Source organism: Cyclopterus lumpus, chromosome 14 (genome assembly GCF_009769545.1).
Source record: "Cyclopterus lumpus isolate fCycLum1 chromosome 14, fCycLum1.pri, whole genome shotgun sequence".
In the NCBI taxonomy this organism is placed as follows: domain Eukaryota; kingdom Metazoa; phylum Chordata; class Actinopteri; order Perciformes; family Cyclopteridae; genus Cyclopterus; species Cyclopterus lumpus.
In genome coordinates, this window is record NC_046979.1 from 2,462,033 (window position 1) to 2,487,567 (window position 25,535).

The 25,535-nt window shown below is 45.5% G+C and overlaps 3 protein-coding genes across 8 annotated transcripts in view; 2 read left to right on the forward strand and 1 right to left on the reverse strand.

Moving 5' to 3' along the window:
- Positions 1-13,001, forward strand: part of tcf7 (transcription factor 7) — a 50,373-nt gene extending 37,372 nt beyond the window's left edge. The window contains exons 6-12 of one of the 6 annotated variants that reach the window (XM_034549933.1): positions 2,712-2,831; positions 3,224-3,389; positions 4,180-4,287; positions 5,266-5,313; positions 8,272-8,320; positions 9,107-9,179; positions 11,522-11,657. In XM_034549933.1, coding sequence (XP_034405824.1) covers positions 2,712-2,831; positions 3,224-3,389; positions 4,180-4,287; positions 5,266-5,313; positions 8,272-8,320; positions 9,107-9,179; positions 11,522-11,525 — 568 coding nt within the window. In that variant the 3' untranslated portion in view covers positions 11,526-11,657. Of the gene's footprint in view, positions 1-2,711; positions 2,832-3,223; positions 3,390-4,179; positions 4,288-5,265; positions 5,314-8,271; positions 8,321-9,106; positions 9,180-11,521 lie in introns of all 6 variants that reach the window. The other 5 variants (XM_034549934.1, XM_034549937.1, XM_034549935.1 and 2 more) reach the window with 5 other exon arrangements.
- A 563-nt stretch (positions 13,002-13,564) lies between these two features.
- On the reverse strand, positions 13,565-17,752 carry skp1 (S-phase kinase-associated protein 1). Its single transcript, XM_034550772.1, has 6 exons — positions 17,504-17,752; positions 16,772-16,871; positions 16,464-16,537; positions 15,851-15,994; positions 14,015-14,155; positions 13,565-13,914 (listed from the first exon to the last, which is right to left on the reverse strand). Exons 2-6 carry the CDS (start codon positions 16,866-16,868, stop codon positions 13,879-13,881), a joined length of 492 nt encoding a protein of 163 aa, XP_034406663.1. The 5' UTR covers positions 16,869-16,871; positions 17,504-17,752; the 3' UTR covers positions 13,565-13,878.
- A 1,055-nt stretch (positions 17,753-18,807) lies between these two features.
- ppp2cab (protein phosphatase 2 catalytic subunit alpha b) lies at positions 18,808-24,325 on the forward strand. The gene is made up of 7 exons (XM_034550532.1): positions 18,808-19,065; positions 22,356-22,565; positions 22,660-22,833; positions 22,924-23,013; positions 23,154-23,315; positions 23,427-23,545; positions 23,639-24,325. The coding sequence occupies exons 1-7, from the start codon at positions 18,964-18,966 to the stop codon at positions 23,709-23,711; spliced, it is 930 nt and encodes a 309-aa protein (XP_034406423.1). The 5' UTR covers positions 18,808-18,963; the 3' UTR covers positions 23,712-24,325.
- Positions 24,326-25,535: the final 1,210 nt, after the last annotated feature.

Below are 25,535 nucleotides of genomic sequence, written 5' to 3' on the forward strand. Positions count from 1 at the left end.
AAAACTTATTTTGTCTGTGCAATTTTTTTTTTGTGTGTGTTTACGTCCCCGGATATTACTCAAGTCTGTGATTTACAGGCGTCCCCCCCCCCCCCCCCCCCCCCCCCCCCCGCCCCCCGCCCCGCCCCCCTCCGACACTTTGCTGAAATATTATTACCAGCTAATCTCCTTTAAACCAGATTATCTGCTTGTTTTCTTTGTTGGCGGACGAGCGAGCGGAGAATGAGTGTAAATGTCGTAACGTCGGCCCGGACAACGTTGTCGTTGTGAAGATGCAGCTTTGCAGCTCAAACACGTTGCATTATTAAAATATAAAAATACAGCGTTTTTGAAGCCTCTTTTATCCCCAAGAAAATCCCCAAAAGACACATCGTGTAACCACACAAACCTGTGACTGGACCTCGTAGTCCACGTGTGAGCGGCCTCCTAATTCCCAGCATACCTCTGTCCAGCCATGCCTGTCTCACGGGGAGCGAGGTTGTGCATGATCGCGCCCCCCCCCCCCCCCCCCCCCCCCCCCCCCCCTCAACACCCCCCCCCCCAGATCTCCGAGTCTCTCCCCAGCCAAAGGCCTCTGCTGCCGGGCTTTTCACTGTATGTGCTGAGAAGAGGAAGTGTGTGTGCGTGCATGCTTGCGTGTGTGTGTGTGTGTGTGTGGGGGGGGGGGGGGGAAATCCTATTGGCTCTCAGGAGGTAGAAGTGTGGTTTTATACATATAAAAGGCTGTTGCTTACATCCCATCCCCACACCCTCGACCCTCCCGCGGTGTGTGTGTGTGTGTGTGGTGTGTGGTGTGGTGTGTGTGTGTGTGTGTGTGTGTGTGTGTGTGTGTCGGTTTCCCGGTAAGCCGAGTATTGACACTCAGCCGTCAACAGTGCCGATCCAGACGCTCCGCAGGGGGGGGGGGGCTCCCACAATAGAAGCTTCTATAAATGCAAATAGGAATCAAACCACGAGAGTTCCCCTCATTGAACAATGAGATTATTTATTTTTGCATCTTAAAAACACAACAAAGTAAAAGATACAAACATTACTCGTATATATTAAAACGCACAAAAATAAAAAGGTGACCGATGTGAGAGGTGGATTATGATCTCCAGCACACAGAAAAAGGAAATATTTCTCATTCCAGAGACTTAAGAATCAACAATAGAGAGGCAATTATTTAAAAAAATGCAAAATAAAATGTTATTTTAAAAGCTCCGATTCCCCAAACGGTGGCTCCCGAAAAGGGATTTTCAGATTTTTTCATCTTCTTTTTTTTTTTTTTTTTCTCAAATATAATGATTTTTTTAAATTTTATTTTCCTAATAAAAAATTTTAAAAAAGGGGGTGTCGCCCAAAACACTTTGACCTGTGCAGCTACAAGTCACCAACTTTTTGCCGTCTCTTCCCCTCCGCTGTGCTTGTGGCAGGCAGAGCCAGCCGTCTACCCGGGCCTGTCCCCTGTTGGATTCAGGCAGCCTACTCCTCCCACCTCTCCAGCGCCGCCTCCTACTCCAGGTATCGTAGCCCCCCCACCCCTCACCCGACCCCCGACCCCCGACCCCCCCCCCACCGGGACCCGGGGCAAAGGCAAAGCAACCAGCTCCGCTCTTGCATCATCTTGCGACAGTTTTTTTTTTTGCAGCTTCTGTGTCGGCTTTTCGTTGTTGCTGAGAAAGTTCTGACCCCCCACAAAGCAGGCCGAGCAGAGCCGAGCTAGCACGCACGCACACACACACACACACACGCACACACACTCTCAAAACACCACACACACACACACACACAAACACACACACGCACACACACACGCGAGCTGCTTTTTTAGTTTTTTTTCTTGCTGTTGTGCAACTTTTGTGTGAGATCCTGTTATGCCATGTTTTTTTTTTTTTACTTCTTCAAGGTCGTTCGCAGGAACAATCACAATAAGAGCGCGTAGCCTCTTCACAATAAGAGCGCGCAGCCTCTTCACAATAAGAGCGTGCAGCCTCTTCCTCTCGTGTGCGGTTTTTATTTTTTGTGCTCTAACTCGATCCTGAACCGTCTCACAGGGTAAGTCGGTGCTTGCAAACAGACGGACGCTTTCCTCGCCATCGCAGCGCTTCGCCAGCTGGTCTCGCACAACGCAAAAGGCCCGAAAAGGTCGACCCGCCGCTCGCGTAGCCGCTTTTAGACCCCCGCGCCGTGTCACACAGGTGATCCCGACAACTTCAACAAGGCAGGTGATCGACGGTGTGATCCGGATCTTCGATATCACACCTGTCAAGCTGTTGAAATGTTTCCTCCGGATTCACTATTTTACTCAACAATGAGCGTTACTGAAGTGCAAAAACAAAAAAGGAATATTTTTTGGGACTTCTTCGACGTGCTGAAACAAACAAAGCGACTGGGACCCTAAAGCGGCTGAGTCGAGGTGGTGAAGATGTGAAGGAGCAGTTCCCTGTCGCGATACCAGGGCGCCCTCTGGTGGTGCAACAAATGCTCACGTCCCCCCCCCCCCCCCCCAAAAAAAGAAATGATGTACTAAATCACACATTTTAAGCTCTTAACTCGAGCATTAAATCTCCCGTTGAGACGCTTTTCACGCTTTCAGGCCCGTTTCAGGCGCTCTTGCTTCAAACGCTCCGCTCTGCCCCCCTGACTCAAAGACTTTATCTGAACTTCTGTTTATCTGCCCCCCCCCCCTACCCCCCCTCCCCTCCTCCTTGTTCTTTCACCTCCACCAGGTTCCCCCACTCTCTGATGCTCGGCCCGTCAGGCATGCATCCCACGGGGATCCCCCACCCGGCCATCGTGCCCCACACGGGCAAACAGGAGCACGATCAGTATGACAGGGGCATGTACATGTAAGTATTGCCCCCCCCCCCACCCTCTCCTCACACCTGTTCATCCTATCCTCCTTTTCTCGCGGTTTAGTTTACTTTAATTTGGTTTTAATTATATTCTTTACTGGGAAGTATGCAGATCTGCTTTCTTTGCGAGAGTTAAGAGAGAAGATCGATAACACTCGCGATGCACGTTCATTAGATCCTGTATGAAGCCACGAGCCGGGAGATGGTTAGCTTAGCTTAGCACAAAGACTGGAAACGGGGGGAAACTGCTAGCCGTGGCTCTTGTCGAGCGATGACAAAAATCCTCTTCCCAGCATCACATCTCGTCTCAAAGTGGTCGTGTATTTTCCAAACTGTTCATATTTGTACCCCCCCCCCCCCCCCCCCCGCCCCTCCCCCCCCTTCAGGAAGCCGCATCACGTGGAGGCCAAGCGGGAGAAGGAGCCCAAGAAGCCGGTCATCAAGAAACCCCTGAACGCCTTCATGCTCTACATGAAGGAGATGAGGGCAAAGGTCATCGCCGAGTGCACATTAAAGGAGAGCGCCGCCATCAACCAGATTCTGGGCCGAAGGGTGAGGGGCTCACACACACACTGGTGAACGCAGACTAATCCTGTTTCCGGGTCAGTTTGTGATCTCACACATGAGGGACATGAGAGGGCCCCTCACATACTGGTGCTACTGGGATCGCAGCAGCACCGGTCTGTGCTACTGGGATCCTGGAGACACTGAAGGATGTTAGAGCGTTTTGGTTCACGTAGCAGCTTTTTCCACCAAGCAAAGTCACAAAGAAGGGGGCACATAAACTATGGGATGAGTTCATGTTTATCTATATATTTATCTAAAAACAACCATTTAAAACTGGCCTTCATGATTATTTTCTCCTGGACCATATCATTTTATTTTAATGTTTATTTTATTTATTTTATTTATTTTATTTATTTTATTTATTTTATTTATTTTATTTATTTTATTTATTTTATTTATTTTATTTAATTTAATTTAATTTAATTTAATTTATTTTATTTATTTTATTATTATTTGTATTATTGTCATGACTATACATTTTTATTTATTACTTCTTCTTTTTTTACTATTTCATATTATTCCTCAGTTTTTACATTTTACTTTTCAGTATAATTGTATTACTGTCTCTCATATATTATTATTACTATTACTATTACTATTATTATTATTATTATTATTATTGTTGTTATCATCAACTCTCAATGTGACACACATACTGTTCCTCTCTAGAATATAAATATTTAATAAAGTAAAATAAGACACAGTGTGAGTAAATAGCTGGATCATAATAATAATAATAATAATAATAATAAGCGTGTCTGGGTTCTGTGTGCAGTGGCACGCTCTGACCCGGGAGGAGCAGGCCAAGTACTACGAGTTGGCCCGGAAGGAGCGGCAGCTCCACATGCAGCTCTACCCCACCTGGTCCGCCAGAGACAACTACGTAAGCGCTCCTCTTCTTACTCCCCGTCCTCCTCTTCCTCATTGCTCCATTCCACGTTTACGAAACTTATTTTATTTAAAAGCTGATCTGTGTCAACAAAAAAATTATATTAAATAGTTTAAATGAATTAAAAACCAGGGGGATGTAAAGGTTTTAGGTTGAGGAGACACTCTCTGTGTTATGGGAATATATTATACAACCCAGTAAAGATGTATATATATATATATATATATATATATATATATATATACACACATCTTTACTGGTTTGTATTATTATAATGGTGGGAACCATCTCCAGAGAGAAGAAGTCATGTGGTTGTTTGCAAATATCAAATATCAAACATCAGTTATACTTTGACATTTTGTTATAGCAGAAAGAAAGATTTTTTTTTTTTTGTTCATCTGTATTTTTTTATTATTGCTTTTTTTATTTTATTTAGAATTTACGTCTATATTTATTTATTAAAATAAAAACAATAAATTACCTTCTAAATATGAGATGATTTTATGCTTGCATATGTTATTTTATTATGCGGTATTTATTATTATTTACTTATTATTATTTTAGAAAGATGATCTTAATTAAAAAATAATAATAAAATTAGCAGTACAAAACGCTTGATGCAAACCACTTGACTTCTTTCTGTCTGGTTTGATTCCCTGTAATTAAAACCAAAATAAACAGAACAGGATCAATTCAATAAACCAGAGCTGTTGAACTGGGTTTGATCACATTTATCCACTTAACTCCCTTTACTGGCTACATCCTGCATGCTTATTGGCTCCCAGGGCCTGTCAGTCAAAAGCCATAAAACATAAACGACAGAGCATGAAATTATTTGGTAGGTCCCCCCAGAATACGAGAGGTCAAACCTGTGTGGTGCATGTGTTGTGTAGTCTAATGTATTTGGGGGATGTGCTGTATCTGGGCTGCTGTGTGCCTCTGATCTGTCAGTTTGCTGTTGAACTCTTGCAGGAGGCGGGCCTTAGCGGGGTCGCAGGGGAAAAGAGTAAAGCTGATTGGGTAGGGACACGTCTTACGGTGGATTTATGCCTCTGTGGTGGGAAAATATGTGAAGAGCTGCATGAAAGGGGTTGTGGGTATTCCTGTGCAAAGTTTGCATGCACCTTCTTCCAAAAAAATTAATTAAATTAAAAAAAAACAATCTTAATGACTCTCACACACACACACACGCACACACACGTCAGCCCTCACCAGCTGCAAAAGCAGATCTGATTGGAGCACACCTCACCAAGTCTTGCACGATGCCATGGTTATGACTACTAGTCAGGTAGACTGAATCGCACAGAGGTATAAATCAACCCATCTCAACTAACAGAGCGCAGGGCCGCATGGCTGGCCTCGCCGCCGCATGGCTGGCCTCGCCGCCGCATGGCTGGCCTCGCCGCCGCATGGCTGGCCTCGCCGCCGCATGGCTGGCCTCGCCGCCGCATGGCTGGCCTCGCCGCCGCATGGCTGGCCTCGCCGCCGCAGCTCATCCCAACACACTCCACGTCCTCGTAGAGCCAAACACACAGAAGCACTGCACTCGGCAGTGATTACTTTACCCAGTAGTCTTTGCAATAACGACAGGTCATAAGACGACACAGAGGCCAGAGTGTCATAATCAGGTGAAGTAAAAAGGCTTTGGTTGTAACAGACAGCTGCTTTTCAGTGACCTTTAGAAAGGGGTGACCTGCGGACGCTTCTCTCTGCTGTACTTTGTCTTTGTTTTCCTCTGAGCTGAACTCTGGGGTCGGGCATGGCACGCGAGTTAAGGTGACGCTTTGCTTGGGCTGTGGTTTGTAACGAGGGCCGCACGGCACCATCACGCACACTGATTCAGTCACAATGCCATGCTTCACTCGCTTCTGTTGATTTTGTCGAGCAGATATAGATATAGATATATATAAAACATTTTTAAAAAGTCCTAACTCCATGAGCTCGCGGTTCAAAAGCTTCCCGGTGTTGTTCTGGACACGTTATAAACCAGAGCATCAGAGGCGTAGGAGCGGCCGCTGTGTGCATGCAGCGCTGAGCTCGCGTGGACCAACGGCGAACGACTGTCCGCGTAAACGTCGTCCGTCGTACGGCGCTCGAGCCTTCACCAACAGAGTGGAACCAACAGCTGTTCTCGCTCGCGGAGACAAGGCGGCTGGCTAGTTAGCTGGTTGGTTAGTTAGCTATTTGGCTAGTTACATAGTAAGCTGGTTGGCTAGTTAGCTAGTTGCCTAGTAAGCTAGTTGTCTGGTTGGCTAGTTGGCTAGGTAGCTAGTTGGCTAGGTAGCTAGTTGGCTAGGTAGCTAGTTAGCTCGGTAGCTTGTCCTTCTCCAGAGCATTGAGGTGGGGGGTCCGTTAGAACCACCAGTCGTCTGTTCAACTCATATCCTGCAACATAGCATGAAAGCACGGTGTAGTTAGCTCACTAGCTAGCGTGCTAATTCCACCGTGCTTTCATGCTACACTGTCGACAGAAACAACGTACTTTCCTGCACTGTGTGACAACACATGGAAATAAACTCCAAATAAGAATGATTTAATCAAAAATATTGCTCTTAAGCACAGGGAGCCAGAGACTGATCAGCAAACAAGTAAAGATAAAAAAATATACATCCAAGTATTCAGGAATGTTGAATTTCACCCTTCATCCTCCATCACCCTCATCACCCTCATCACCCTCATCACCCTCCTCCTCAGGTTTAAAAAATAAAAAGTCACCAGACCTACTAACAAAACAGGAAGTGAAGTTCCACATATCGCCCCCGCAGCGGTGGAGGGTTTCTCCTCCGAGTCCTTAAGAAGACCCACACACACACACACACACACAGACACACACACACACACACACACACAGGCGTACGCCCACAGACTCCGAGTGGTGCAGGAGGACTCGACAGCGAGCCGAGGAGGGCCGACATCCGAGCGTAGGCGTCAGATCTCTGAGAGCCACTTCCTCCACGGGGCCTCGCTCCCCCGTCACCGGGTCCGCCTTAACGACCGTGAACCACGAACAGCGACTCGGGAGCGCGAAGGCGAGATCCGTCGGATCCGAGTGGATCGTTTTTTTGCATGAACTCAACGCAGCGAACGACACGAGGGACGTTTCCTCTCGTTTGGATCGCTCCTCCTTTTCCTTGCTTTCGTTTTCTTGGCTTTCGTAGAGCATTAAATGAGCCGGTTGCTGGTCTGCTGCTTTTAACTTTGAAAAAAAAAAGACCTTTTTTCTATGCACACGGAAGACTTCACTCTCTTATTTTGATCCCAAATTTGGGTAAAATCTGAGTCGGCGAGCAACTTCTCCTCCGTCGAGAGAAACCCGTAAACCGGGCGTTCATTCCACGACCGTCGGCCGTGTTCGCGTGTCCGAAGGCCGCGGCCCGGACCTCCGGCCGGCCTCGTAGACCAGGCGGCGGAACCCGGGACCTCCACCCTCAGCAGGGGTCGTGACCCTCAGCAGGGGTCGCGGCCCGACCGCGGTCTGAGCAAATGTCCTCCGCTTTGGCACAAACGTCCACCTGGACTCCAGGGAGAACCGATTGGATTTCTGGAGGTCAAAAGGTCACTTTGACCTCCGGTCCATTCTCAGTGAACGCCGCCAGCGAATTTCTTTTGCTTTTTCCTCGCGAATTTCCTGCCGATTCAGTTTTGCTTTTGGTCTCTGTTGACCTCCCGTCGCACATTTTGAGTCATAACTCGAATTTAGACATTTCTTGGAGGAAAAAAAAAAACGAGGAGTGCTTACGAAAAAAACTGTTTTTTTTTTTTGTTTGTTTGTTTTACAATTCAAAATACGAGAGAAAAAAAGAAAAAAGTTTGCATAGAAAAAAATCGTCTTCGGCCTTTTATTATTTTTCAACCGATATTTTCCGGGCGGTGAGCGAGCCGACGGCCCGAACCGAAAACAAACTGGATTCATCAGCTGACGGTGGATTTAAAGTCTCATTTAATTGGGGGGATCTTCTTTTGTTTTTTCTCCCGCAGGGCAAAAAGAAGAGGAGAAAAAGGGAGAAGCTGCAGGACTCCAACACAGGTAAACTTTAAACATCTCTCAGTGGAGGAAAAGCTTGTGAAGCAACACGCCGTCGTGTCTCTGAGGCCGGATGCGTCAAACCGCCCACTCGGCTTTCCACCGACAGGATTTATACAAACCTTTTGTTCTGGGTTCAAACCGTCACCAAGTCACAGTCCTCTGGATGCCGCGTTAGCGGATAGCATGTAGCATCGAGACGCGCAGCGATCTAAAAGATGAGTTATGGAAATCTTAAAACGTGAGAGAGAGAAAGAGAGAGAGAAGCATGAAACTGAATCTGTGCTGCCAAAAAAAAAATCTCGAAATCAGATCGGATTTTAAAATAATAAATAAATAAATAAAAAGATCCGATGAGGAGTTTCAATATTCTTCCAGCCTCAGAGAGCAAAGCAATAAAAGAAATGTGTTTCTGAACCTGGACTAACTCTGCCCTCTCTCTTTAACCTGCCTGTGTGTGTGTGTGTGTGTGTGTGTGTGTGTGTGTGTGTGTGTGTGTGTGTGTGTGTGTGTGTGTGTGTGTGTGAATGTGTAGGTGTGTGTGTGTGTGTGTGTTATTCTGGGGTTGTTGATGTTTTGCTGGCTACTAACAGTTTGACTTGATGGCTTTTCTCTGAACGACGTGCTCTTGTTTCTTATTTATTTTCTCTCCGTCTGTGTTTATCTCTCCTCGCCCTCTCCTAACCTCCTCCTCCTCCTCCTCCTCCTCCTCCTCCTCCTCCTCTTCTTCCTCTTCTTCCTCTTCCTCTTCCTCTCTCTTGTCATGTGCATGCTGTGCATTGCGCTCAGACCCGGGCTCTCCTAAGAAATGCCGGGCTCGCTTCGGCCTCAACCAACAAACGGACTGGTGCGGTCCCTGCAGGTGTGTACCAAGCAACCACCCCCACCCCCACCCCCACCCCCACACCCCTTCACCCCCACCCACTCCACAGCACCGCTGTCGCCCAACAACCAGACCTCCTCTCTCCTCCCATTCAACCATCTGACGGGTCTCAGTCATTCAAACATCTCTCAGGAGGCGGAGCCTGGTCCTTTTAGTTATTTAGAGAAAGATTTAGTGTGTATGTTAAATGCTAAAAGAAACAGGGGTCATAGGTATAAGGAGGTAGTGTGCACGCTGCATGCAACACTACGTACCGTGCGAGCTAAAAGCTAAACCAATGAGATGCAGCCTCTAAACCAATGAGATGCAGCCTCTAAACCAATGAGATGCAGCCTCTAAACCAATGAGATGAAGCCTCTAAACCGAGCTCCGCCTCTCAAGGGATGTGTGAAGATGAACCTGACCTCTCTGCACGCCGCCTGTCACTCACGTCCTGCTGTCACCATCCCGTCTACGCCACCAACATCCGGGTCAGAAAGGTCATCGTTTCCTCCCGACTGTCGCTAAGGGAAGAAACACATTTAAATCTCCCGTTTCCTTGTTTGGTTTTGTTACTCCGACGTCTCACCGTGAAGGTCAGAGGTCGGTTTAGGCTAAAGGTGAAATCCCACATAGCTCCATATCAGTGAGCGATTTCAGAGAGAACCGCACCAACAATTTAATTATTCCTACGAGTTTGTGCCGGAAATTGCTGAAAAGTCTTGACGTGGTTTTTATTAAAATATTAAAATAAACGACCCTTTTATCATTTAATTAACACCAGTTTGCGACACCTGTGTTGTAAAAGTTCAAACCCCTGAAAGCGCTCTGAAAGCCCACCAGGTGTTTCCAGTTACCTTCCTTCTCATTGGTCGACGGCCCCGTCACGTCGGCCCTGAGTAGAGGTCAGAGGTCACACCATAAGGAAACACCTGGTGGGCGTTCAGAGGCTTCAGAGCCTGGCCTTCCTTCTGGTGTGTGAAGCACGGACTCTGAGCCGGCACACACACACACCACACACACACACACCCACACACACACACACACACCCCGTCTACGTCATGGAAATCTAAGTGTGTGTGTTTTTGGGTTTGAGAGAACAAAAGGGAGTGAATGTGGTTAGCGCAAAGCCTTATCACCACAGCTCCACACACACACACACACACAAACACACACACACACACGCACACACCCTGCAGCTTTGCATTTCGACGGGTTTCTCATGCCCATCTGCTTTCAACTTTCTCCATTCATGCGATGTGGTAACAGGCGCCGTTTGATGGTGAACTCTGACATTTAGAAATCACTTTCTATTGCTCTCTCTCTGTCTCACTCTCTCACTCTCTCTAGCTCTCTAACACGAATAGAACTAAACTATTGTAAAGTGATGTTGGAAATGTACTCTAAATGGTATCAAATAAAACATCAATAATCATTTATCTTGGCATGAAGACCGGAAACGTCCAAAAGTTCAAAAATACGCTGAATAAATAAATAAAAGATTTCTGTCGCGTCTCGTTTGTTTATCTCGAAGCCTCTGGTTGTATAGAAGTCTATGCTTCATGTGTTAAAGCTGCATTCTCTCTCCTGACCACCAGGGGGCGACTCCTCTGGTTGTATAGAAGTCTACGCTTCATGTGTTAAAGCTGCATTCTCCTGACCACCAGGGGGCGACTTCCTCTGGTTTGTATAGAAAGTCTATGCTTCATGTGTTAAAGCTGCATTCTCTCTCCTGACCACCCAGGGGGCGACTCCTCTGGTTGTATAGAAGTCTATGCTTCATGTGTTAAAGCTGCATTCTCTCTCCTGACCACCAGGGGCGACTCCTCTGGTTGTATAGAAGTCTATGCTTCATGTGTTAAAGCTGCATTCTCTCTCCTGACCACCAGGGGGCGACTCCTCTGGTTGTATAGAAGTCTATGCTTCATGTGTTAAAGCTGCATTCTCTCTCCTGACCACCAGGGGGGCGACTCCTCTGGTTGTATAGAAGTCTATGCTTCATGTGTTAAAGCTGCATTCTCTCCACTGACCACCAGGGGGCGACTCCTCTGGTTGTATAGAAGTCTATGCTTCATGTGTTAAAGCTGCATTCTCTCTACTGACCACCAGATGGCGACTCCTCTGGTTGTATAGAAGTCTATATAAATTATTCTACTTGTCGTTATGCTAAGCTAGGCTAAAGCCTTGTTGAATGCAACCTTTTAACGTGCTGACGGCGTAGGTGTCCGTCTCTGTGTTTCGTTACTAACGCCCTCTGTTGACCCCGATGACCCCCGTCAGTGTGTGAGTGACGCATCTCCATGACAACCTGCTGACGTTTACCATCCACACTCTATTCACAGATAACTCTCTCTGACTGTCCCTAGGAGGAAAAAGAAGTGCGTTCGCTACCTTCAAGGAGGAGGCTGTCCCAGCCCAACTTCTTCAGATTTAAGTGCTATAGACTCTCCGCCCTCCCCGACCCGCCACCGCCTGTACCAGCACCGGCTCCCCCTCTCCCCGGGCTGCTCCCCGCCGCCGGCCGCCGCCCGCCCACCTCCCCTCCTTCGCACCTCCCCTCGTCCCGCCCCTCGCCCCCGCCGCCCCGTCAGCCCAACGCGCCCAAACGCACCCAAGCGCGCCCAGAACTGACCGGCAGGCCGGCGCGCGGCTCGGCGGCGGCGCTGTCGGCCTCCAAGGCCGCGGGACTTTCTCTCAAAGTGCTAACGGGGTCTCCGTGATCTCGCGTCACCCCCCCAAAGCCCCGCCCCCAAAACCAGCTTCCTCCAGAGAGCCATGAAGACCATCTTCCTCACGTTTTCACCCCTCTCCCCCTTTTCTTTGCGAGGGGGGGGGGTCATCATCCACAGGTCAACGGTCCTCAAACCCTCCTTTATAAATGTTATTTAATCCAGCAACCGTTTAACCTAGTCACACCGTACAGGTGGGACTTCCTGGTCTTGGACCTGAAGGTTTTAGGAAGAGGACTCTGTGGGGGATCCGGGGTCCCCGATCGAAGAGTTCTGGTTTACTTAATCCTGATCTGCTGCCATTCAACTCAAACGACGCGGTGGACTTTTGGGAGTCAATTTGACAAATAAAAACTCTTTTATTATATAAATATATATTTTAAATCTTTTGTTTTCAAAGCCGGCCCCCCGTGCTTTGACCTCCTCGACAATCACCAAACAAAAAGCTTTGTAAGTCGAGCTTAACTTAAGCTCGACTTAGACCAGAGCAGCAGTCACCCTTCTTCTTCGTCTTCTTCAGCCGCCATTTTGTTTATTGCATTTAACAAAACAAAGACAGAAAAAAAAGGTCAAATGTTTTTTCCCCCAACTGCAAGTTACATTGTTCTTTTAGGCACTTTCAGTCGCTCTCTATATCATCGGTTACATTTGTTTTGTTGTTGATTTCTGTCGTGTTTTTTATTTTATTAAAAGGTCGGTGTTTTACTGGTGGGGAAACCCTCAGAAAGGATTTTTACTTCTTTTTGTTCTTCTGAACAATTTTTGCAGCTCCGTAAAAACTTAATCCGAGACCAAATGGGTACTACTATTATATTGTGTTGTAAAGTTTTATAAATGTTGGAATTCCCTATTATAATAAACTTTTATAATGTTTTTATGTAAAGAAAATGAAAGAAAAAAAAAAAGAAAAAAAGATATTTTGTAGTTGCTGCCGTTTCTTAAAGCAATGCAATACTTTGTGTTAAGTTTCAGACACGTGGTGTTGTCACTCTGCATGTTCCACCTTCAACGCTGTAAACAAACAGCTAGTTCCCGTTTCCTCCAGCAGAGAGCGCTCTTGAGCTAGAAATAGCTTGTTTTATGTTGACATCAGTTGTGGGGGGGTGTGGGGGGGGGGGGGGGTCACCTTTCAGGATTTCATTTGTATTTTTTACGCCTCTGATGTATTGACATGTTTTTGTTTGATGTATTAAAGTGTTTTTAATATCTTTTCCGTGTCTGCTGTGGTTTTAAAAAACAAAAAAACACAAGATCCTACCGTTGAGATTATTTAAATTCATGTTTCTCGGCCACCTTTGGAACACAAACGACACTCTGGCCTTTTTATACGTTTTATTTACTCCTTCAATAAATGTTTGATTATCCCCAAAATCAGAGCTTTTATCTGAGGGGGGGGGGGGTTCCAATTCATAACATGGAGAATCGAGTTCCTCGACAACACGAGTTACGCAACAACGAGACAAACCACAACGAAAATAAAATATTCACCCTTTTCATTTCAATTGTCAAAAAAGCCATTTTATTTCTTCAATTAAAACTAAAAAGAAAAACAAACATGTCCAGTAAAAAAAAACAAAAAAAAAACAACAACAACCATAGCGATTAATAATTGGGAGAAAAAGAAACAAAACGTCTGCTAATCTTGTTCCAAAGCCATGAAAACCAGAACTATTTATTGTATGTGATTACACAGTGTGTGTGTGTGTGTGTGTGTGTGTGTGTGTGTGTGTGTGTGTGTGTGTGTGTGTGTGTGTGTGTGTGGGAACAGAAGAGCTTCTTTGTTTAAATAATGACAAAATACACAGGCAAGTTAAAAATGGTCATGCTATGGGGTGCAGAGCAATAAGGGGAAGGGAGGGGAGGGGGCTCTAAATATACTAAATGTAAATATTGACAAGTATGAACAAAACCAGTGCGACCATCAGCGGGACAGTTCCTATTCAGTGTGGTAGTGTTGGCCGGATCTCCTCTCACTTCTCTTCACACCACTGGTTCTCTTTGCGTACCTGAGGAGGAGAGGAGGACAACAGGTGTCACCAAGTGTGTGTGTGTGTTTAAATGAACTAATTAATAAATAAATAAATAAATAAATAAATAAATACACACCTGGGCTTCTTCCTCCTCTGTGAAATCATTCTTGATGTTGAAAGTCTTCCGGATCTCCTCCGGGGTTTTGCCTTTAATCATGTTGGCCACCGTCTTGCAGGTGACATCTAACAGACCTTTGATGTCCAAGTAGTTGGCGGCCTGAAAACAACAACAACAGTGCCATGAAGAAGATTATAGGGAGGGTAAACAAGTACACAAACAGCATTCATACTGTGTTTAAAAGGTCACAATAACTCCCAGTTAGTGAAGTGACAAGTCCTCCCACGCACATTATTGACCCACATTTAGAAACGTTATCGCAAAGCAGAGAAAGCTCATATCCAGAAGAAAGTATCCAGATCACATGTCCACACAAAGTGGGGTGAGGTCCACGTGTCCACCCCTAAAGGACCATATGGAGAGAGGTCCACGTGTCCACCCCTAAAGGACCATATGGAGAGAGGTCCACGTGTCCACCCCTAAAGGACCTTATGGAGAGAGGTCCACGTGTCCACCCCTAAAGGACCATATGGAGAGAGGTCCACGTGTCCACCCCTAAAAGGACCATATGGAGAGAGGTCCACGTGTCCACCCTAAAGGACCATATGGAGAGAGGTCCACGTGTCCACCCCTAAAGGACCGAATGGAGAGAGGTCCACGTGTCCACCCCTAAAGGACCTTATGGAGAGAGGTCCACGTGTCCACCCCTAAAGGACCATATGGAGAGAGGTCCACGTGTCCACCCCTAAAGGACCTTATGGAGAGAGGTCCACGTGTCCACCCCTAAAGGACCATATGGAGAGAGGTCCACGTGTCCACCCCTAAAGGACCTTATGGAGAGAGGTCCACGTGTCCACCCTAAAGGACCATATGGAGAGAGGTCCACGTGTCCACCCCTAAAGGACCTTATGGAGAGAGGTCCACATGTCCACCCCTAAAGGACCATATGGAGAGAGGTCCACGTGTCCACCCCTAAAGGACCTTATGGAGAGAGGTCCACGTGTCCACCCCTAAAGGACCATATGGAGAGAGGTCCACGTGTCCACCCCTAAAGGACCATATGGAGAGGTCCACGTGTCCACCCCTAAAGGACCATATGGAGAGAGGTCCACGTGTCCACCCCTAAAGGACCATATGGAGAGAGGTCCACGTGTCCACCCCTAAAGGACCATATGGGGAGAGGTCCACGTGTCCACCCCTAAAGGACCATATGGAGAGAGGTCCACGTGTCCACCCCTAAAGGACCATATGGAGAGAGTCCACGTGTCCACCCCTAAAGGACCATATGGAGAGAGGTCCACGTGTCCACCCCTAAAGGACCTTATGGAGAGAGGTCCACGTGTCCACCCCTAAAGGACCATATGGGGAGAGGTCCACGTGTCCACCCCTAAAGGACCATATGGAGAGAGGTCCACGTGTCCACCCCTAAAGGACCATATGGAGAGAGGTCCACGTGTCCACCCCTAAAGGACCATATGGAGAGAGGTCCACGTGTCCACCCCTAAAGGACCTTATGGAGAGAGGTCCACGTGTCCACCCCTAAAGGACCATATGGAGAGAGGTCCACGTGTCCACCCCTAAAGGACCATATGGAGAGAGTCCACGTGTCCACCCCTAAAGGACCATATGGAGAGAGGTCCACGTGTCCACCCCTAAAGGACCTTATGGAGAGAGGTCCACGTGTCCACCCCTAAAGGACCTTATGGAGAGAGGTCCACGTGTCCACCCCTAAAGGACCATATGGAGAGAGGTCCACGTGTCCACCCCTAAAGGACCTTATGGAGAGAGGTCCACGTGTCCACCCCTAAAGGACCGAATGGAGGCCGACGTAGCAGAAAGGCAGTCTGTGTTTACCAGGATGAGCTCAAACAAGGTGCCCTGGTCCACTTTGAGGAACTCCTGGTCCCAGACAGGGATGTCGTCCGTCCTCTTCTCCTTGTTCTCATCGTCCTCAGGGGGAGGGGGGTCGTCTTTGTGATGAGTGCACCACTGAATCACCTGAGGGGGAAACACACACACAGCATTCTTAAACATACTGGTGCATTACAGTAGTTTATAACCAGGTTCTCCAGCAGGAAACGTGACATTTCTTTAAATAACTGCAGCTCTGAAGCTCGAGCCCGAACTTGAAGAGGCAAAAAGAAAGCCGTCCGTCTGCTCGCACTAATGTGATTAGTCGACTGGCAGGAAACACGTGACGAGGTAAATGATTGGGAGAAATATGATCAGCAAAACATATATGATAGAGACTCTTTATTTGGACCACTTAGCGAAAACCAAAACTGGAGCTTTAACATTGCAAATCGCAAAGATCTTCATTTACATATCGCAACGTATGCAATCGGCCATGTTTTTCCTTGCTGATTAAAAAGATTAATTTACACTGCATTGGGTTGTGCGTCCCCGTCCCCCCCAAAGCAGATGTCAATCACAGAACTGGTTTGCTGAAGTGACGTTTCAGGTTTACCTTCTTGAGGATGGCGGCGTTTACATTCGGGAGGGGAACTGGGTCATCGTCTCCTTCGTCGTCCATTCCCAAATCTGTGAAGAGAATCAGTTGAATGTCAAACATTGATCTGAAATACAGCAAATGAAATGTAAAAGTAAACAGAACACACATTAGATTGTGTGTGGGGTGAGAGTAAACTATGAAGGGACACTTTGGACTGATGACTGAAGATGATAGGATATATATATATATATATATATATATATATTATATATATATATATATATATATATATATATATATATATATATATTACACACACACACCTTCTAACATGGTCTTAATGGTGACAGACTGTTTGGCTATCTCCACATCCACTTCGAAGATCTCTCCATCGGAGCTCTGTAGTTTTATCGTGGGCATTATCTGCAGAGTGGAAACATCAGATTATTTGTTAAAAAAAACACACACATTAACGAGGCGCAGTCACGTGAACACACAGGCACGCGCACGCACACAACGTGATTTACTGCTTACGCTAATTCGGCTAAGCTAAGGCTTCGTGACGGCTCGCTGGTGAATACACCCGTCCATTAGTCCCCGCGCCCCCCCGCCGTTAACGGTTAGACGGCTACACGCGTGACGAAACGTCCGTCACAAACGTCCATTAAACGGGTTTTAAATCGTTGCCATGCTAACCAGAACGACGGCTAGCTTAGCTGGCGACCCCGTTACCGCGGGCTTAAACGATGGTTATGAGAACAAAACAAAAGCATAAATGCATTTTTATTTTTGAAACACCGGGGCCGCAGTGTTAAACACAGTTAATAAACTAATTAAATCAGAATATCGCCTTGTAACGTCGGTTGAGCTACAATGCTAACCCGGGGGCAGCTAGCAGGCCTCGTGACGTCGCGCGAGGCCTGCTCGGCGTTCCAGAGCGAACTCAACACAAAAGATGTAAACAAAACGTGAACACAACGTTGTTGTTTTTTCAACGGTGTCTGAACGACGACGCGTAAAAAAAACACACGTTAAAAACACGAACAGCAACGTACCGTAAAGTGTTTGCAACTCCGGTCCAGAGGTGAGATTCCTCTGTGTTTAAAGAGCAGGGCCTGGCAGACGCGGAGGCTCCGATAGCGACTGGAAGTCTGTGGCTCGAGCTGCTGAGCTGCCGCCTGGAGGAGACACGGGGTTCCGCAACAGGGCTGCTGCTCTTGTTTATCTAACCTTTTATTATTTATTACTTCATTCAGTCATTTATTTATTTTACGTCATTGCCTCCATTCTATTTATCTGTTTGTACACCAACACACTATCTTTATGGGTGACGTAAAGATTGTTTAATACTATTTTTAAATGTTCCACGAAATCAATTTAATTTTAGGTATACAAAAAAAAAAAAACTAAAACAGGAAACATGTGTATATATATACAGACATGAGCAAGCAAAGGATCTATTCAGGGAAATGTTAGGCAGAGGGTATAACTGTTTACATAAACTATGGAAATAGTCCGCATGGCAGACATAGGTCCATTTCTACAAGACATATATGCATGTTTTTCTTTTGCCAAGCTTGAATATTGCAGCTAGTAAAGCTGGAGGCTAATTTAAATTAGTTTACATACTGATGGGTATATAGCTTGTGAATGCGTGTAACATTTATTAAACTCTATCTAGTTATGTGTCGGCTTCGTTGTCCTTGTCTTTCGATCTTTACTGTTCTTGAACTGTGTGCAAATACAATTGAAAGCAATTTAAAGTCAAATTCCTTGGATCTGTGCACGCAATTGGCCAATAAAGCTGGTTCCCTGCATCTTGCATGCAATGGAATTACTCAAGAAAATTGTATATATATTGTACAGCACTTGAGTGAATATATATATATATATTCACTCAAGTGCTGTACAATATATATATATATATATATATATATATATATATATATATATATATATACATACATACATATACTGTGGAAGCCCATTACCGCCACTGTTATGTCATTATGAGATACTATCTAATAATTATTATTACTTACTATCTCATGATTATGACTTAGCATCTCATAATATTCTGACTCACTATCTCATAATTATGAGATACTATCTAAAAAATAATGACTTATGCAGCATTGGCGTCTCATATTTATTACTTGGTATCTTGAAATTATAAGATGGTATCCCATTATAATGACTGATAGTTATAACGTAGCATCTAATTATGACTTAGCAAAAAAGAAAAAAAAGAAAAAAAAAAAGATATATATATATATATAGTGCTTTTATTTCGAAGGTCAGAACCGGAAGCGCGGTGTTTTATTGCGTAAAGCTCGACACCAACTGATTTCCAGGGTGGATCACCAACTGACGTCTCGCGCCCTCCCCTCGCGACAGTCAAATCAAAGCGACTCGGCGGCCAGAGAGGCACGCGCGTCTTCCTCCTCCTCTCCGGCAAAGTTAACGACCACGAGAAGAAGAAAAAAACACACACAGCAGAAAAAGAAAAAGAAAAATGGACGAAAAGGCGTTTACGAAAGAACTCGATACGTGGATCGAGCAGCTCAACGAATGCAAGCAGCTGTCGGAGGGACAAGTAAAATCACTGTGTGAAAAGGTGAGACGTGTAAATGTATATACATGTTTTAAATGTCAACCGTAACTAACTCAACGTCTTCTTCTCAACTAACAAGCCGCCTGCCAGACGTCCTTAAAATGGCGTCTTTAGTGTACATTTCACGTGCGCATATTCGACAAAATCATTAGGAGTGGGTCCTGTTTTTGTTTTTTTTCCGGGCGGGGGGGCGTTTGAATTGTCAGAAATGTCCGTGAAATAATTAATTACATGGGGAAAAAACAATAACATCTTGATCTTTTTCCATCCTAACAATAGTTTATTTTAATGTCACGTGCCAACGCTTGATATTCACCCCCCCCCCCCCCCCCCCCCCCCCCCATAGCCTTCATTCTAGCTTCTTATATATCCTTCTCTAGCCAATAAGTAATCAGACTGACTTGTTAGAAGGCAATAAAGTAGTCAATAATCCAACACAAACATGACGTCATTGGATTTATTGGTCATGGGAGTGACCTTGTGAACCATCATGATCCTCAGCACCGGTTGTGTTTGTTTGTTTGTTTGTTTGTTTGTTTGTTTGCAGGAAAAGGGCTAAACACCGTCATCTGTGAGGCCTCAGAGTTTGTGTCTCTGTGGCTTTGACCTTTTTTTTCTTCTTTTTAGCCACTGAACAGGTGTGCTGCTTGTTGCATAGCTGGGAATTTGCTCTGATTTTTACTGTTGAACTGCGTGACAATACGAGCTGAATGCATAACATGTACAGTGTTTTTTAATACACCACACACACACACACACACACACACACACACACACTCATGTTTGTGCCTCCCGCTCCGACTCTCCAACTGACTGCAGACTTCTCTGAGCTGGAGCTTAACTCCTCTTTGCTCAGACCACTTCCTGCTCTAGATGTCTTGGCTTAACTGAAAATCTCTTTTTAAAACCCAGTTTTAATCAACGCAATTCTAAAACTGAACAGTAATTGCTTTACTTAAACTTGCCAGCTTCTAAATCAGTTTGTGGACTACTGATTTTCCTTAAATTAGCTGATGACGGAGGCTAAATTTAGCTTGGGTGTTTGGGTATTTATTATTTTATTATTGCCATTTTGCTCAGTCCTGGAGTTTAAATTCACTGTAGTTTTAAAGCGTTTCTCACCGTGTGGGTCAAGATCACAAAAAGATCTATAGAAGATCCTTTTTGTGATTTCTGGAGGTAGAACATGTCGGTTCTCATTTGACTTCTCACCCAAATGCAGCACAAAGTAGTTAAGAGGAAAGCTACAGATTCTAGCTGCTCTCTGCCTGAACCCATCTACCCCCCCCCCCGGGGTCTTTGTGTTATATTCAGCCAAATGCTCCCACTCCTCCTCCGGTATTTTTAAAAATAGCAGAGGATCCGATTGATTTTTGAGTTGCATCACTGGAGTCCATTGTGACTAAGGAAAGGGGGGAGGGGGGCGTGACTCAGGATAACGCTGCGCACGTGACTCAGAGCGGCCGTCTCTGTTTTTGGGATGGCTTCAGCTTGTTCTTCGCAATCAATGCAACTTCCTTTTTAAGCATTGTCTATGTGTGTGTTTGTTTGTTTGTTTACGGACTGGTGATGTCATCAGTGTGACAATTCTGTTAGCTGGAAATAGTTTTTTAATGTTCCTGTCAATTAAAGAGACAATTTAATTAAATGTGTGCCTCAGACGGAGACGTATCCCTTTTCTTCTTTTTTTTAATGACCCTCCGTTACAATAATGAACATTTTCTAGAGGTACGTAACCATTCAGACGTCGTCTCTGTCTTCAGCGCCAGTGGTTTCATACATCGCTGCTCTTTTGAGCAGTTTTCTAACCATTAGTCTCCAGTTCATTTGCCTCACATGATGCGCCTGACGCGGGGAGCAAAATGTGCATTGTGCATTGTGCATCCTTTAAACAGCAGAAATCCCACAGCGGCCTTCTAGTCACGCCATTGAAAGTACGCAGCTGCACGGCGTGAACACGCTAACCAAAAAACACACAGACGCTGACAAAAAGGCTTCTTTTTTTAATGCGTCTCGGCAAGATTCACAAAGCTGTCACGGCGGTGAACAATCTGCTGATCGCAGCGCTGATGTCACGTCTGAAGTCTTTGGCCCCACCCTGGGGCGTCTGCGTTGTCTGTACTTTGGCCCAGGTCGCTTAGCAACCCGTGTTCCTGTTTTCATCCACAGCTGGACTGGCACACCAAACCGGTCTCGAAGCCAAAGCTGGAACATGTTGTGAACACGTTGAGTTGGTTCACTTCTAGTTTTATGGAATATTAATCTTGTTTGAGGGATTTGTTTTAGTATAGGATGTTTACTTTAGTTTTTTAGTGAGGCGTTTTGATGCTGTTGATGATTCCAGTGGACTAGAGAGCCAAAGTCGTCACTTAAGATTCTTTAGGGTGTATAGTAGGAGCAAAACTATCTTTTATATGGACAAATATATCACGTGTTATTCATGGCACTTTTAGCCTCTCTTTTTGTTTCGATTCAACGACTTGTAATCCACCACAACAGCCGGCTATAAAGGCAGATAATAAAGTTATTTACAACCGTAGGAATTACGATATATATTTGTCGGGGGCGGGGCTTTGACAGAAGCCAATGGAGGACACGCAGGCGATATCTGATGCCTCAATGAACACTTGACTCAGTTCAGTGTAAGGTCACACGGCTGGAGGTCATTTATTGTGTTATGCGCTAGAAAAGCATGAATTATGTGTCCAAGGAAAAGCACTTTGTTTGATGGGTTATGCAGGTGAAGAGCGGTGAGAAACATAACGTACAGGAGCTTCACATCACAGGTGAAGAGCAGTGAGAAACATAACGTATGAGAGCTTCACATCACAGGTGAAGAGCAGTGAGAAACATAACGTATGAGAGCTTCAAGCAGAATCAATGGGGAGGAGTTTTAAGTGGCTCTGGAGGCGGTCTCTGGAGGCGGTCTCTAGGTGTTATGTAGGTCATTGTGCAGTGCTGGTCACTCTGGGTCGTTCGCTCGCTCTCGGCATGACAGACAGCTTCAGCACTCCAATCGATGGCCGCAGACCATTTCTCTCTCAGCCTGTGCATTTGTTTGCTTCCTCCCTCCTTGATGCGGGTCTGCAGATTTAATATTGGAGATGCTTGAAGCCTTTTTCCCCATCATCTTACATTTTGTTTTAATGGGGAAAAGTTCTGGTGAAAGGTGCATAATCACACTCCACCTGCTGAGTGAAAATGATGAAGATAGTTTTTTTTATTTAAAGGAACATGCACTTTTGTTTACGAACAACCGTTAAAATGTTTTTGTTTTTTTTCTTCTCCTGAAGGCGAAGGAGATCCTCACCAAGGAGTCGAACGTCCAGGAGGTGAGATGTCCGGTGACGGTGTGCGGCGACGTGCACGGCCAGTTCCACGACCTCATGGAGCTGTTCAAGATCGGAGGGAAGTCTCCCGACACAAACTACCTGTTCATGGGCGACTACGTGGACAGAGGGTACTACTCCGTGGAGACGGTCTCTTTGCTCGTATCGCTCAAGGTAACCGACCTCTTGGTCTCCAAAGGGGACATTTTCAAAAAGGCCTTTTTTTTAGGTAAATGTTTACCGTTCTGTTCTTGGCTCGTGTTCTCAGGTCCGCTACCGGGAGCGCATCACGATCCTGAGAGGGAACCACGAGAGCAGGCAGATCACACAAGTCTACGGCTTCTACGACGAGTGCCTACGAAAATACGGCAACGCCAACGTTTGGAAGTACTTCACAGACCTGTTCGATTACCTCCCCCTCACCGCCTTGGTAGACTCTCAGGTGAGAGGATATGAGCGATATGAGCGATGTGACCTCGCGGTCAGATGGAAGCGCTCGTGATGACGTTTTTTTTCCTGGTTTTCCTCCCAGATCTTCTGCCTTCACGGAGGCCTGTCGCCGTCCATAGATACTCTGGATCACATCAGAGCGCTGGACCGCTTACAGGAAGTGCCACATGAGGTAAAGTTGATGAATACCCAAAAATAAGCTAATGCTAAGTAGCGAAATAGGCTTCTCGTTTCTCCAATCCTTCAGTTTACTCACTGTTAAACATGGCGGCTGACGCGCTCCTCTTCCTCTTCCTCTTCGTGCCTCCGCAGGGTCCCATGTGCGACCTCCTGTGGTCCGACCCCGACGACCGCGGCGGCTGGGGCATCTCCCCTCGAGGGGCCGGCTACACCTTCGGTCAGGACATCTCGGAGACGTTCAACCACGCCAACCGCCTCACGCTGGTGTCCCGGGCCCACCAGCTGGTCATGGAGGTGAGTGTCGGTTTGCACAGGAACGTCAACCGCTGCTGCAGAAGAACGAGAAAACAAACGCCTCCTCTCTCTTCTCCCCCCCCCCCCCCCCCCCCCCCCCCCCCCCTCTAGGGTTACAACTGGTGCCACGAGAGGAACGTGGTGACGATATTCAGCGCTCCCAACTACTGCTACCGCTGTGGCAACCAGGCGGCCATCATGGAACTAGACGACACCCTCAAATACTCGTTGTAAGCGCCTCGAAGGAATGAAGCTCTGGCGCGTTGATGATGCGGATCCTTAAAAAGCTGAAGTTCATTGTGTTCTTCTTCCTCCTCTTCCAGTTTGCAGTTCGACCCGGCGCCTCGCAGAGGGGAGCCCCACGTCACCCGCCGCACCCCCGATTACTTCCTGTAACCTTTTGACCTTTCCTGACCCCTGTAAAGTCAGGTCCGGTATTGCCATGATGGATGACCTTCAACCAGGACAAGGACAGTGTGGTGGGGGGGGGGGGGAGGGGGCTACACAGCAGTGCACATTGTATATCCACACAAAGAGCTATTTAAGCATTTAGCAACAAAAACAAACGTCTGTGCGTCTCTGGACCAAAAGGTGCGTGACAATAATCACAACAATATTCGTTGCTGAGAACGTGTATTTTAAAAACAGCAGTCCCCCCCCCCCCCCCCCCCCACACACACACACACACACACACATGCCATGGCTTATATCTAGAAGATCTGAACTTGATCTGTTTGCACTTTTGTAAAGTTTAACAAATGTAACATATGTCAAAAGATGAAAATTATTTCACACTAAAGAAGTTTTTTTTTTTTCTTGTTTTTTTTTGATTTTTGAGACTTTTTTTTTTTTTTTTAAGATGAACAAGAAAAGCCCCCATCGGGCAAAGTGTTTCTTTGTCCCGTGTCAGTGGGGAGGAACGCCTTTCCCACGCAGCTCGGTGTACACTAACGAGTTTATTCTGAGTGTTAACCAAACATTTGAATAATAAAGACGAAGGTGGCTCCTGACGTGATGGTTTCTTCTTCTTCTTCTTCACGCCGACAAACAGCTGCTCGCTGGTGTTCAGGTCCCAGTGGAACTGGACCACCTGGTGTCACACTGGTGTCACACTGGGTGTTTAATACATTTAATATACCACGGATTCACGTAAAAATGACTTGCACATACCGAACATGTGTAGGAAAAATAATACACACACAAGTAATAACACAATAGAGTGTGTGTGTGTGTGTATGTATGTATATGTATATGTGTATGTGTATATATATATATATATATATATATATATATATATATATATATATATATATATATATATATATATATTTATTTATTACAATTAGGTTTTATTGTTATGTTCAGTAGTCAAAGGGAGTTAAAGAGTTACATTGAAATCATTAGGGAGTGAATTAAATAATATTCTGTTAATGAATAAAGTGGATTTTAAGATAGAATGTTCTCAGGCTCCATCATCTGTATTTTGCATTTACTAACACATTTTATATCGAACATAAAACGCTGAAACATTTCTCAAGCTTGTGTTAACCACAGACCCTAACCCATAATAAATAACTTAATGTATTAAATGAGAAAATAAGATAATCTAAATGTAGTGGTGATATAATAATAATAATAATAATAGTATTTAAACCGCTTTACTTTTTGTTTTTTGTGTTATAAATTTCTAAAAAAACTCCCAACTTCCGGTCTCGCTCTGGTGGATCGTGTGCAACTTGACGCAGCCGCAGAGCGACGCACGACCCACGCGGGGAGCAACCGGAGACCGACGATGACGTCATCCAGAGCGCTGCGTTTCATTGGCTGGCCGTTCTAACAGCGAAGCTGCCAAAACACACCAGAGAGGATACGTCATCTTGTTGTGATTTTGTAAACACGAAAAGATAACAATAGGTTCAGTTTATTTATGAATACAAGTAATGTTTATTATCTATGTTATTATCTATGTTAAATAAAGTGAAAAACATAATCGATTAATCAATTAAGTGTTCATGCAAAAACTTCAGTTTTTCATCCTGATTGCCTGCTTTTCTCTGTAAAAAAAAGATAAAATACAATATGAAAGTCAATATCTACATTTAATTACGTTTTCTTTACTTTTTTTCACAAATTTCTATTGATTAACCAGATTGTGCGTACGTGTGTTTGTGCCTGTGCGTGTGTGTGTGTGTGTGTGTGTGCGTGTGTGTGTGTGCGTGC